The following is a 12,498-nucleotide window of genomic DNA, read 5'->3' on the forward strand; positions in this document are numbered from 1 at the left end:
TCCTTTATTAAAGCATGTCACAGAATTTGATGAAAAGGCAGCATGACAGAGAATATAGAGGTTGTGGTGTGAAGAGAACCTGGTGTAGTGCTCCGGCCGGGATGATGACAGCATCTCCATAAAACTGGAGCAAAGTGCGGCTCTCCACGCCATGCTCCTCCAGCAACCTCTGCCGGAGTCTAGGGCTTAGGTACCAGCCGCCCTCTCGGAGGGGGTCCGTCTCATTGTCCCATTCAGCATCAGAGTCAGCTTCAGCATCTGCCTCGGCATGCTCTGCTGATAGCTACACACACGCATAAAAACAGGCAGGTAAGAACAAGTAAGAAATGACAGCTGCACTACCCGTCAAACTATCCAAAAGTTTAGAATTTTAAAAAGATATAATTTCAAGGCAGATCATTTAATAGGGTAGTTCTTTGTTAAACTTACTCTATTTATAATTTAATTATAGTTATATTATCATAAAATGCAGTGTTGACTAGAATACACTGTATGCTCAAAAGTTTGTGGATACCCCTTCTAATAAATGCATTCAGCTACTTTAATTTGCACACTTTGCTGACACACATGCAGATTCACCCTGTAAAGAAGTGTTGCCAATAGTGTTTTTAGACTCTCTGGAACAGATAAACATAAACGTATTGGCACCAATACCATGCCTAATTAAGCCCCCCATAATTGAGCTGCGGAGAAGCACAACTGAATTCTCAGGAATGATGGTGCTCCATTCAGAACCTTCGGGATCAGTTAGGGATGTGGGTAGGTAGTGATCATTCAACATCCTGAACTCACTAACAGTTTTGTTGCTGAATGCAATCAAATCCTCACAGCAATGCTCCTAAATCTAGTAGAAAGCATAAGTTTTTTTTAATACCCATGATTTCTGAAGAAACAATGAATGAGCAGGTGTCCCAATACTTTTGTCCATGTAGTGTACTATAATCCAGACACCAGGAGACTTGGGTGAAAGAAATTATTAAATGATGAATTATTAAATTAAATATCAACAGTTACTAATATGTGATCTCTTAAATTGTGGAACAGTAGTGTATGTATGCATTAAGCAAACGCCTCCATGCAGTACCCAGACCGTTGCCAGGCATATTCCATTACACCCACTCAAGTAGACAATGTAGAATCAAATCAGTGGTAATGGACTGAGGCCACTGAATGTCTAGGCCTCAGAGGAAAACACTATATTTTAAGGCTTGCAAGTGTGATACGGTTCTCTGCGGTTAGCCAGTGGCACCGCATTTGATGAGCAGTGCTGTACCGTTTGAAGGAAATCCTGGATTTTGTGGAGGTCTTTACTCAAAAAGATGTGCCACAGTGCTCCAGGAGTTTCATTGGGATCTCTCAGCCTCTTCTTTGCACTCTCATCCAGAGTCTCCCTCTCTAGCAGCTTCAATACTCCTAAAACACACACACACACACACACACACACACAGAGTGCAAACAAAGTTACAGACAGATTAACAGAGCGATACACACACTATTGCTCATAAGATGGCTCATGTGATGATATGTTTTAAGAGATACCAGTATAAATTTCATCACTGCACCTCAAATGCTATTAAACTTTAGACATATGCTTCAAGCCTGTGGGTTTGTTTTCATTGTCCAATTCTCAGCAGACTGCAGGGAAAGCTTGTTGCAGGACAAAAACAGTTCTAGGAAAGGATAAGACAATAATACTAGGGAAATCCTACAATTTACTTTAATACTGAACAGGTTTGTGATACAGCTCATCTTCCAAGAGCCTTATCTCACATAACCTCAGTTTTTGCTGAGTGTGTTGCTGTCAAAGTGAAACCTGTGCAAAATGTCATTCTGAAAGGTTGAGATCAACTGCACTGATGTTGAAATGTTAGAATCAATTATGAGCAACTGTAATAAAACAATAACATAATAATAGGTATACAATTGTTTTAATGTATAAACAATAAACAGTCAAATGGAACAGAATCATGATAAAAATGTGATGATGCAACAAGCCTTTTCCTGAATCAAGTTGTTAAAAGGTCAGAGATTTAATTTCTTCAAACTATTTAATTATGATCTTTCTATTTCAAATTAACATTTTAATTGAACAAATTATTCGATGCCACAGGAAGTTCTGAAGTCACATTCAGAGTGGAATTCTAACCTGTCTTAGAGAGAGCTCCTGTGCCTTTGGCTATGCCCACATAGACTAGAATACTCATGGTGTCAGAGATTTCAACATGCAGATTGCTGGTTCCAAAGTCCTGCTCTGGGCATGCTGTCACACCTGCGCGCACACACACACACACACACACACACAAACACACACACAGGGAGACAGGGAGATTAGAAGCAATCAACTCACAGGCTGGCTTTCTAGAAACAAACTGCTCAGTATGACAGGGTAAAAAACAGTAGGTGGAGGTGAGGGACGAGTCTGAGGTGAATACCATGAGCACAGCAGAGGCGAGGGCCCAGGTCTGGCCGGATAAAGAATGATGGCAGACGTGAGGCCAGGTTGAGAGTGCCGTCAGGACCGGTGTAATCCGGAACTGGCAGAGAGCTCATCACATCGTCATACCTAACAAAGGCAATATCATTGTATCATCATTACTTCATCATAGCTAAGGTAATATTAAAGCTGCACTACACTTGAATCAGTCAAGAATCACCACATCATCATAGATGAGACATCAAAATGACATTATCATGTCTCAAAAAATACAAATCATCTTGTTAAATTCTTGTTAAAGAAATTGCTGATTGGACCTCCCTGTTATGAAAGCATGTAACTGAGAACTGTAATAGTGTCTTCAACTGATTAGGCTGTAAAAGTGTGTCTTCCTGTAGTTGATGCAGAGGTGTATTCAAATATTGCTAAAAGTGTATTCAAATTCTGGACGAGAAACGTGTAAGCACAGGAATTCTATTCAAATATGAAAATATGGGTGAGCTGGGAAGTGCCGATAGCATAAAGTGCTACCTGGATGGCATGAGAGCCAGGAACTCCTCCCCAGACGGCCAGTCTTTCAGTCTGTATACTGCAGGGTCACCTTTAGCAGATTTCGGTCTCTCTGTTGAAGACACACAGACACTGTGGTTAGTAACATATAAGAGTACTGAAACCTTGACTCTCTGAAAGCAGGTTAAACTGTCATTATTAGCTATTACTACCAAAACAGGCACGCCTGTTAATTTTCAGATTCCCCCCCCTACGTAATCTGCCTTTACTACTGGGTATTTAGTAATTCAGTATAGAAACAATAAGTGTTCTTATTGTTCCTATTATTATAAAGCCAAGGTCAAGCTGAAGGAGAGAAAATACTGGAAATGAGAACAGAACACTCACTTGACACATCCTCAAAGCCATCCCAGAAGTCTTTGACACGGGAGTTTGTAATGCTTCCATCACGGCAGTTGTAGATATCGCTGTGGAGAGCAGAGAACTCTCTGCTGAAGTGCTCTGGTTTCCACAGACTGGCGTTCAGACTCTTGTGCAGTCCAGAGACCAGCACCGGCTGCAGAACCACACCAACATCAACATCAGTACCCAACACATACTAATACTGGTAAAATCCCCACTTTTAGTAATTTTACTCATTACTAGCTTTGTGTTGTTAAAATGATACCATGTGTTGAAAAGAATGACTTATTGTAAGAAAAATACATAGTTAAAAGAATACATTTTCCCTGTCCAAAAACACCTCATCTTTCATCTTTCTACATAGTGATAGTTAATGCTCAACTTGCGTGCAGTAACACAAACCTGCTCTTGTGTCCAGTTCTCTTTGAACAGTCTTTGGTTGCCTAGGTGACGGTGATCTTTAAGCCAGAGCAGCCGGTGGCTGCCCAGCCAATCATGAGGGACGCTGGCATGCGGGTCAGCCAATGAGATTTGATTGGGCTTCGCCTCCTCCAGTCCCAACTCCACCTCCTCTTCCGTCAACAAGTCCTGCTTCAGCCCCAGTCTGGCTATCTTGGAGGCGGGAATCTTATTCTCTACTACTGAGGCTATGATGTCATCAAGGAGATTGGGCATACGTGTGTTGTGAGTGATCTAAAACATGAAGTACAAACAAAAGTACATTAATGCATGACTTTATAAAATGATAAGCACAGTTTAGGAGGAAAGCATGAGACTGTACTGCATTCTCCATGCATATATGTGTGTGTGTGTGTGCCTCACCTGATCATTGTTGTTGTAAACAGGTGCGAAGGCTATTCCAGGGCCAGTGGACCCCAGCCGCAGTTTCCCAGCTGTGGAGGTCAGAAGATCACGCAAGGTGGAACCCTGCTCTGGACTGCTGGACTTCTTGCCTAGAGCCTCTAAGCCATCACATTCTGGCTTTCCTACAGCACGCAAACATATATAGCCATTTAAATAAGCCCCAAAACGACTGTAAAAGGGGCCAGAAGGTGATAATGAAACTATACATTTCAGAATGTTAGTATTGATTCCCATTTTATGTCTTGATTTATTATTTTTATTTCTTTAAACAGTTCCTTCTTTCACAGTTGTGTGTTCAGTGTATCTAATACTAATAATAATTACAGTTGCACTCGAAATTATTCATACTCCATTGCTAAATTATTTTTTAGCAAAATTCACAAACTTTCAGCTGTTTGCAATAAACCAATCAAACAAGAACAATTTAAATAGCTAAACACAGCTAATAGACCAAGTGCTTTTCACCCAATTCAACACAGAATACCACTGTAAATAACAACTGCAGGGTCTGAATTATTCAACCCCTTTATGACAATCGTCTTTATGACTTAGTAGAGCACTGTTATGACCTGCTGCAAACGTGATGCATAGCCAGACCCCAGCTGCTGAAAGTGTTCTTGAGGAAATTTAGCCATTTCCTCCAGTTTACTGATATTCTTGAGTTTGTGTGTTGCAAGTGCCTTCTTCAAATCCCACCAAACTGTGTTGACCCCTCCAGAATCTTCCAGGACTTTGGAGGACTTTGAGGTAAGCTTGGGATCACCATCCTGTTGGAAGATCCAGTGATGCCCAAGCTTCAGGTTCAGGCATGACGTCCAGGAGGAACTTCTGTGGCTGGATGGTTTTGAGCAAATTGGAGCCAACTTCACTTGTGCTTTTGGGTTAGCAGAGGCATTCGGGCATGGTAACCTTCAGCATTTACTATGTGCCTTACAGTGCAAACCACCAAATCTTGCTGCAGGCCTTTTGCAGTAACAATGCAAAAGACCACCTGCCTCCTCAGGAATCTACTGGCTTGCCATGTCCAAGTAGTGTAGCCAGTGCTTTGCTGTCTTTTCATATCCTTTTGTGTTCTCTTCTCTGAACGTTTTGGACCACTTTCTTGACTTAGCCATATTTCTAACATGCAAACAAACATCACAGTCAGAGTATGTTTGATTGCATGTTAAAATTTTATAAACATAATTTGCAGTGGGGCATGAATAAGTTTGACCGCAACTGTAAGAGTTAGACCAAATAACTGATTTGAATCATGGCGAGATCCCATGACGCACTAAAAGGCCTCTTAAGAGTTGTAATCATATTAATTAAATCGTTGTACCCAAAGTCATTACAACACCTATGCACCACACACACAGAACTACACTACAAATTCCAACTCAAATAAGAAGCTCAATCTCCCTAACAAGAGCGTGCAGACTTGTTTAATCTTTTGTCTCCACTTTAAGCTGGTGTATAAGCCAGGCTTAATGCAGGCTGATGTAATGTGTACTAAAGAACCAGGGGCTAAATAGATGGTTGGGGTGTGAGTGTGTGTGTGAGCCTGTGTGTATTTCACACCTCTCCTCTCTGTGGGAGTCCTGTGAACTGCGTCCTGTGCACTCTTCTGTGGATCGGAGACCTGTGGCGAGCTGTGCTGGCTCTTTGAGTCACACTGTGCTTTCTCTGGAAGCTGATGCAGCAACACAATCACATTACTCTCTTCACTCAGCACACAATGTTTACTATATAGTACAATAGAGCTGCAGCTAAAGGTCTGTGTCAATGTAAAGTAAATGCAATAGGAGATTATATGTCTTATAGTAATAATGTGTTTACAAACCACATTTCACAAATAAGCAAGATCATGGCAGATAATGGCAAAATAATGGCAAAGTGCTTTTAACATTAAGAAAAGACTGCAGTAATGATGGGTTTACTTATTTATTGCCTAGTTGTGTTTTTTCTCTTTTGCACATAAAAACAACATAGATATAGATGCAGTTGTTGTTGTAGTAAAATATGCCATTGATAACCTACAAAGATAGTCACCAGTTTTTCAACATTCAAAGTCAATTTTAAATGTACTGTTATATAAATGGTTGCCCATACTGCCCACTACTAGAACCTAGGGAAATGTGACTAATCAACAGTCATTTTAATACTTTCATAGTAATAAATTTACATTCTGCAACTGTTTCATACACACTGATTCCTTCATGTACTGTGTCATTTTGTGGGGTCAAGCAGACCCTAAAGTACGTAACAAAACTATTAACGGGGTGACGCTGGCTGCATTATATCAAGTTTGCCATCTAATGCACGAAACGTTGCAGTCACCACTAACTGTTTGTGGTGGAATCAACTCATGAGCTGAGTATATCATTACATGCCGATATAAAGCACTTCAAACGTTATAAGGACTGCCTGGAAAATGGGAAAACTCCAGTTGAGCAAATTAACAGGAACACACTCTCAATGAAGTGAGAGAGTGTTGCGGTAAGCATAGTGAGAACTAATGAAGGCCTTTGGGGTGAGCTGAAAAAGGAAAGGTTGAGTGTGTCACCTGTGAGAGGCCATTGGTGGTGATGAGTTTGGAGGAGAAGGCGTAACTTCCAGAGCAGGAGCAGTGAGAGGGGATGCCATATTCACTCCTTATGGAGTGTATGGAGCTCTGCAAGTCTGCCAACACTGCAGGACATACAGTCAAATTATATTAAAATTATTACCTGACACCTTCTAACCAGTAACACCGACCATCACAAGCACAGTGTTCACCTGTTTCTGGGACTATTTGGGTAGGCATTAGATTCTTTAGGTCGTGGGGCTGGTTTTTCACACACCTTACCCAGGCATACAATTCTTTATCTAAAAATAAATAAAAACACATAACATCAGAAACACATATTTAAAAAAGCTATTATCTACTGTGTTACGCAGGTATATCACTAACCTTTGGCACACTTCCTTTCGCGGGCTTTGTAGCAGTCCATACACACCACAAAACCACACTTGTGACAGGCCCAGTGAATGTTGAATAGAGTGGCCTCACACGCGTCACACATCTCTCTCACACCACGCACCGCCCGCTTCCACATCACCTGGGCTGCACACACACACACACACACACACACACACACACACACATATGCAGAAAGGAAAGAGGACAAAAATAGAGAGTGAAAAGATTATTGTCCTATGGAGATATAAACATCAGTCATTTATTTAGTATCACAAATTACAAATTATACACACACACAAGAAGTCATTTTATGTGAGAGGTAAAAGAAATAATACTTCTACCTCTCACACAAACACACATTTTTTTAATCATGTGGACATTTGGTCCTCACATGCACCAACATAAACTCACTGTCTTTCTTGACCCAGGTTACAGCAATGTTCTCAGTCTTGACTAGCAGGCAGAATTTGTCTCCTATGAGTGTGAGGATATATTTGGCTGTGTTCAGCGCCATCTCTTTTTTATTCCCGTCTTCTTCATCCTCAAATCCAGCTGTCCATACCCTCACTGCATCCTCATCAGTCTCCTCCGCAACAGAGAATCCATCCACACGCACCACTCCATTCTTGCTGTATGAGAGTCTATGTCCAGAGAAAGGAATAAACTAGCACATATGCTTTGCTGGTAAAAGTTTTATTATTATTTTTATTATTTCATGAATCCCACCTCCGGGTCTCCCCAATAAGCCTGATACTGTTATGATTTTCCACAACACGGCAGACTGATAATGAATAATAAAGAACTGGCAGCTTTTGTGGACCTAAATTGTGTCTATTCTTGGACAAACATGTTTAGCTAGAGACTGGGGCTATTTTCCAGACAGAGATTAAGCTTAGTCCTTGATTTAGCAGTTCATCTGGATTAATGAAGACTATATTTTTAAACACACCAAAAAATTCTTTTTTAACCAACATCAGTAATGACTACAACATAAAACTGTGTAGTAATCATAATACGTCTGATGTAACTGACCGGTCTCATCACCAATATCCTTTATTAATGGGAAAAAAAAACACCAAATATTTGTAATACCTGGCGTTTGTAGGTTTATGCCCTGTGGTCTAACAACAGCAGACGTACATTTTTATAATATGAAAGGTTTCAGAAAACATTTGCACAGAAGGCATTTGCAAACAAATAAACTAAATATAGTGGTACATGTAATGCATTTTTGGGAAAGGCGGTACATTTTTGGCAAAGTCTGAAGCTGTGTGATGCTCACCGGCGGAAGTAGTAAAAGCGGCAGAAGACAGGAGAGACGGCAGGCTCCTGGGCTTTGCGAGAGCGGTCCAGCCGGCACTCGCGACACTTTTGCACATTGGCACCAATCTCAGCGCACGAATCGTCCTGCAGGAAGGCTTCACCGCTCTGCTTCAACTTCTTCACCTTCCTCCAGTCCTTCAGCACTGAACGGGGGATGCCATCTGAAGGGAGAGAAAGAATACAAGCAACAACCTCTGTCAACTCATGTACCCTGTACCCTCCCTCAAGTAGGCAAGGAACACGCTAAGATTGGTATTCCCTTCTCTCAATTGGTCGATCTATTTCTTTTGAATGAAGTCACAGCAGGAAATAAGAGGCTGTTGGTGGTGGACACTCTGAGTGAGGGGCTTTGATGCATGTTGTTTTGAAAGGGAAATCTAAATCTATGGATGAAAAACTGTTGATGGCTGAAAAAAGATAAGGTCATGGAAATTTTATTAATTTTTTTAGCCACACATTTGCTCATAGCTGTGAACTAACTGCCCCATCTCCTATTGAAGCTATCAGAATGACAGGAATATATGGGCTAGATATTCAAAGTCAGTGAATAAAATTCTTTAAATGCTGCAATCTGTGCTGCACTGCACTGGATATCTTGGTCGGTGGGAGTCAGGTCAGGCGATTCTAAATCTATGACAATAACCTTGAAAACAACAGTCAACCAATTGAAACTGTATGATATTTTGTTCTTTGATTGGTCTTATTCTACACATATGTTTGCACTTCAGAACAATACAAAACAAAAAAAAAACGTACTGTTGTTGGGTAGCCTGTGAGATTTCTCTTTGCTTGTCCGGAAAGTTCCATTAGGCTTCCCCTCTTCTTCTTCCTCCTCCTCCTCCTCTTCCTCCTCTCTCACATTCTCTCCTCTCTTCTTCAGCTGGTCATTATGCTTTTTAATGAGCATGGGTTTCGGCTGGCGTTTGCCCCCAGGAACAGATTTGCGATTCACGCTGTCATTGCCCAAATCCCCATATTCAAAACCTGACTGAAAGATTTGTTTGTCCCCACAATTACCCTTTTCTGTTTTAATGGTGATTGGACATGGTTTCCTCTCATCCGCACACACCTTCTTGACCTGAGAGTTAAGTTTCTTATCGTCCACATTACCATTTCTCTCCAAGATGTGCTTTACATCTTCTAAGGTAGCTTGCTTGTCCCCCATAACAGGCTTCTTGTCTTCAGTTTTAGTCTTTGTATCACTTCCACTGGACTTCCGGTCCTCTGGAGGGCATTTTCTTTCCAGAAATTTGGACTTCCTGTTGTCCAGACAAGATTCTTTGCACTCTTGGTTGGACCATTTGTTCTCCAGTCCATTGATATCTTGTTTAGTTGGCAGAGAGATGCAGCTTGTGGTAGTGTGGGAAGCACCCATCTGACTGCCCCCTGATACCTGGGAGGTGGCACTACCTCTGTCCTGCTCAGAGTGGCGAGTCAGCCAGGCCTTTTTCAGCTTGTGGTAGTTGTTCTGACCGGACTGAGCAGACTGGTTTGAATGGGCTGGAGAAGCTGGTGGATGACCTTTGGCTATTGAGCCAGGTTTGCTAGTGGCCCCAATACTAGGGACTTCGGAGGATAACCTGGGACATTTTGGAGGGCTTGGAATGAATACTGAGTCTTTCTCCTTGTTCAGAGCATGTGCAGTACATATGGTGTGTGTGCTGTGGGTAGTGTATGTGCCATACCTACTGTGTGGTGTGTGTGAAACACTCTTGGTAGCGTTCAAGGCGTGTGTAGTGTGTAGGGGCTGGACTGTATGCGTGTTATGTCTTGGTTCTGGGGCAGCTAGTCCAGCTCTACGTTTCTTCACATGTGGTAGGTCTCTACCAGGACAGCAGGAGACAGATAGGTTCAGCTTTGGCTGTACTGTTCCAATCTCCTTTCTACAATGTTCAGATACTACGTCTGTTTGTGAGTGTGGGGTATCAATATTTGCAGGATATTTCACTTCGTGATTTGGAAAATGAATTGAATTCATATTTTTAGTTGTCATGTTCAAGGGTGTGTTAATATCCTGCTTTGAGGTGACCATGTTGATTGGATGTACAGTGTCTACAGGGGTCCACAGGACACCCCTCTTACACTGCAAACTACTTTCCTTTAAGTGTGTATTTGTCACACTTTCAAATGTTCGCACATGTTCACAGTGAACTCTGGGTTGTGACCTATCACTGACAGAGTAGTTCAGGGGCGCATGCACATAGCTGGATGGTCGAACAATAACAGAAGCTGTGGCAGACTGTGGGGTAATCATTCCTCCATTTATCGTTTGACCTCCCACCCCTCTCTCTCGCAAAACTCCACCTCTTTGTAAATCATACGTTTGGCTCGTCACAGTTATCGGCTCAGGGGTCATCCTCTTTCCGGCAACTGCTCCATGTCTTAGTTCAGGCATTAGTGTGGGCGGTCTCTGTTGATTCTGACCTTTTCCAGATAAGCTCATTGGCTGGATAGGTGTGAGGGTGGGCGGAGACAATCTACCTTGTCCTGCCTCTTTAGAGGCCATAATGGGTGGGGCAGGAGGATGGAAGATGGGTGCCCTGTGCAGTGAGTGTACAGCACGAGAAGAAGAGTTGGTGACGGAGATAAGAGGAGTGCAGGAGCCCTTTCTCTCTATACTGCTGTGTTCTACTGGCTCCACTGAGACCACTGAGTTGGCTTTACAGGCCAACTGCTCTGCGATCTTGCCCAGGAGTCCTTCTTCTTTTTCTGGGTGGCGCTTTACAAGGGGTGGGGGCCTGGCCTTGACTGTGCTCTGTGTGCTGGGCGAATGAAGGACAGAGGTAGCAGTGTTAGGGCCATTCAGCCTCTCATACAGCTCTTTGCTGGGTGGAGCCCTGCGTGCTGATAGCTTGTTCTCCACAACTCCAGTCACAGGGGTGTAATAGTTGGTCTGGGTGAGTGTGGGAGAGGGGTGGGCTGACTGTGGCCTGGGTGGCAGACTATGCCTAAACACATGCATCTCTCTATCTCGCTCCTTGTCTCGCTCACGCTCCCTCTCTTTCTGCTTGGAATGAAGTGATGGACTCTTGGGATACCGCGGGTCTCTGTCTGAACCCAGTTTGGCCGTAAACGGTGCCACCTCAATGCTCTCCTGCAAAATGCGCCGGCTCTCCTCCTGGTAACGGCTGGTTCGGTCACCTGTGAGGTCATAGACCACCTGAGGCTGTTTTGGGCGATCAGAGGGCGACTCTGGGGCCACTGGGCGGTAGCTGTGCCCATTCTTCTCCACAGTGGCCCTGACTCGTTCTTGCTCTACCTTCACAGGTGTGTGAAGGGTGCTTTGTGTCTCTGTGAAAGTCCTCCTTTCAAGTTCCCTAGAAACAAGTAAAACAGCATGAGTACATTGAGGAGTGAATCAGGCACTTGATAATATTGTGTTTGGGTTCACTCATGATTTCTGCTGAACAAAAAAATGTATTTATCAGATGAGATTAGCATGGCTACGTTGTGTGTGCAAGAGTGGAGTGTAAACTCACTCTGTGGTTTTGGAGGTGGGTGTGCTGGGCTGGACAGCCCTGGATATTCTATGAGGGTCAGCACTCGATGGGCGTACAGGCAGCGGTGGTCTTAGCCCCTGACCCTCTACACTAGTTACAGGAGTAGGCTGAGGGAGCCAGGGGCTTGGTGTGTTCTATAAACATGCACATAAACAAACAAACAAACAAACAAACTGAAAACACAGATGCTCACTTATTGTAGAACAAGTCTGGGGAAAATATGAAAGCTTAGAAACATCACCATGGTTATGGAAAGAGTGAACCAGAGGCAGCAGGAATCTAATAAACATATAATAAGACTCTAAGAACATAAATCAATCCTGGCCCACGAGGGAGGAAGGGTCAGGAACATGTGTGGAAATCAGAAACTCTTATTTATAAAACACACATACATGATACATAGAAATGAGTGTCTAGATTGTAACACAAAGGAATAATCTAGCTTTACCTGCAGGGCTTTCATTAACTTCACAATCATTTCTTTATTTAATAATTTCTTTTGAATTATTCAATGCTTATACCTG

General features: G+C 42.7%; 1 protein-coding gene and 1 long non-coding RNA gene across 3 annotated transcripts in view; one reads left to right on the plus strand and one right to left on the minus strand.

The window, feature by feature from the left end:
• Positions 1–12,498, minus strand: part of jmjd1ca (jumonji domain containing 1Ca) — a 64,479-nt gene that overhangs the window by 2,649 nt on the left and 49,332 nt on the right. The window contains exons 10-25 of one of the 2 annotated variants that reach the window (XM_072689563.1): positions 11,954–12,108; positions 9,231–11,791; positions 8,434–8,635; positions 7,563–7,792; positions 7,143–7,295; positions 6,968–7,057; positions 6,756–6,880; positions 5,771–5,882; positions 4,169–4,332; positions 3,749–4,039; positions 3,332–3,500; positions 2,966–3,056; positions 2,433–2,563; positions 2,147–2,269; positions 1,274–1,413; positions 80–283 (exon numbers count right to left, since the gene is read on the minus strand). In XM_072689563.1, coding sequence (XP_072545664.1) covers positions 80–283; positions 1,274–1,413; positions 2,147–2,269; positions 2,433–2,563; positions 2,966–3,056; positions 3,332–3,500; positions 3,749–4,039; positions 4,169–4,332; positions 5,771–5,882; positions 6,756–6,880; positions 6,968–7,057; positions 7,143–7,295; positions 7,563–7,792; positions 8,434–8,635; positions 9,231–11,791; positions 11,954–12,108 — 4,941 coding nt within the window. Of the gene's footprint in view, positions 1–79; positions 284–1,273; positions 1,414–2,146; positions 2,270–2,432; positions 2,564–2,965; positions 3,057–3,331; positions 3,501–3,748; positions 4,040–4,168; positions 4,333–4,484; positions 5,330–5,770; positions 5,883–6,755; positions 6,881–6,967; positions 7,058–7,142; positions 7,296–7,562; positions 7,793–8,433; positions 8,636–9,230; positions 11,792–11,953; positions 12,109–12,498 lie in introns of those variants that run through there. The other variant, XM_072689564.1, reaches the window with a different exon arrangement.
• LOC140564270 (uncharacterized) lies at positions 75–6,491 on the plus strand. Its single transcript, XR_011980527.1, has 4 exons — positions 75–2,611; positions 3,459–3,551; positions 3,765–4,030; positions 4,192–6,491. It is a non-coding gene; the product is annotated as an uncharacterized lncRNA (long non-coding RNA).

Source organism: Salminus brasiliensis, chromosome 10 (assembly GCF_030463535.1).
Source record: "Salminus brasiliensis chromosome 10, fSalBra1.hap2, whole genome shotgun sequence".
In the NCBI taxonomy this organism is placed as follows: domain Eukaryota; kingdom Metazoa; phylum Chordata; class Actinopteri; order Characiformes; family Bryconidae; genus Salminus; species Salminus brasiliensis.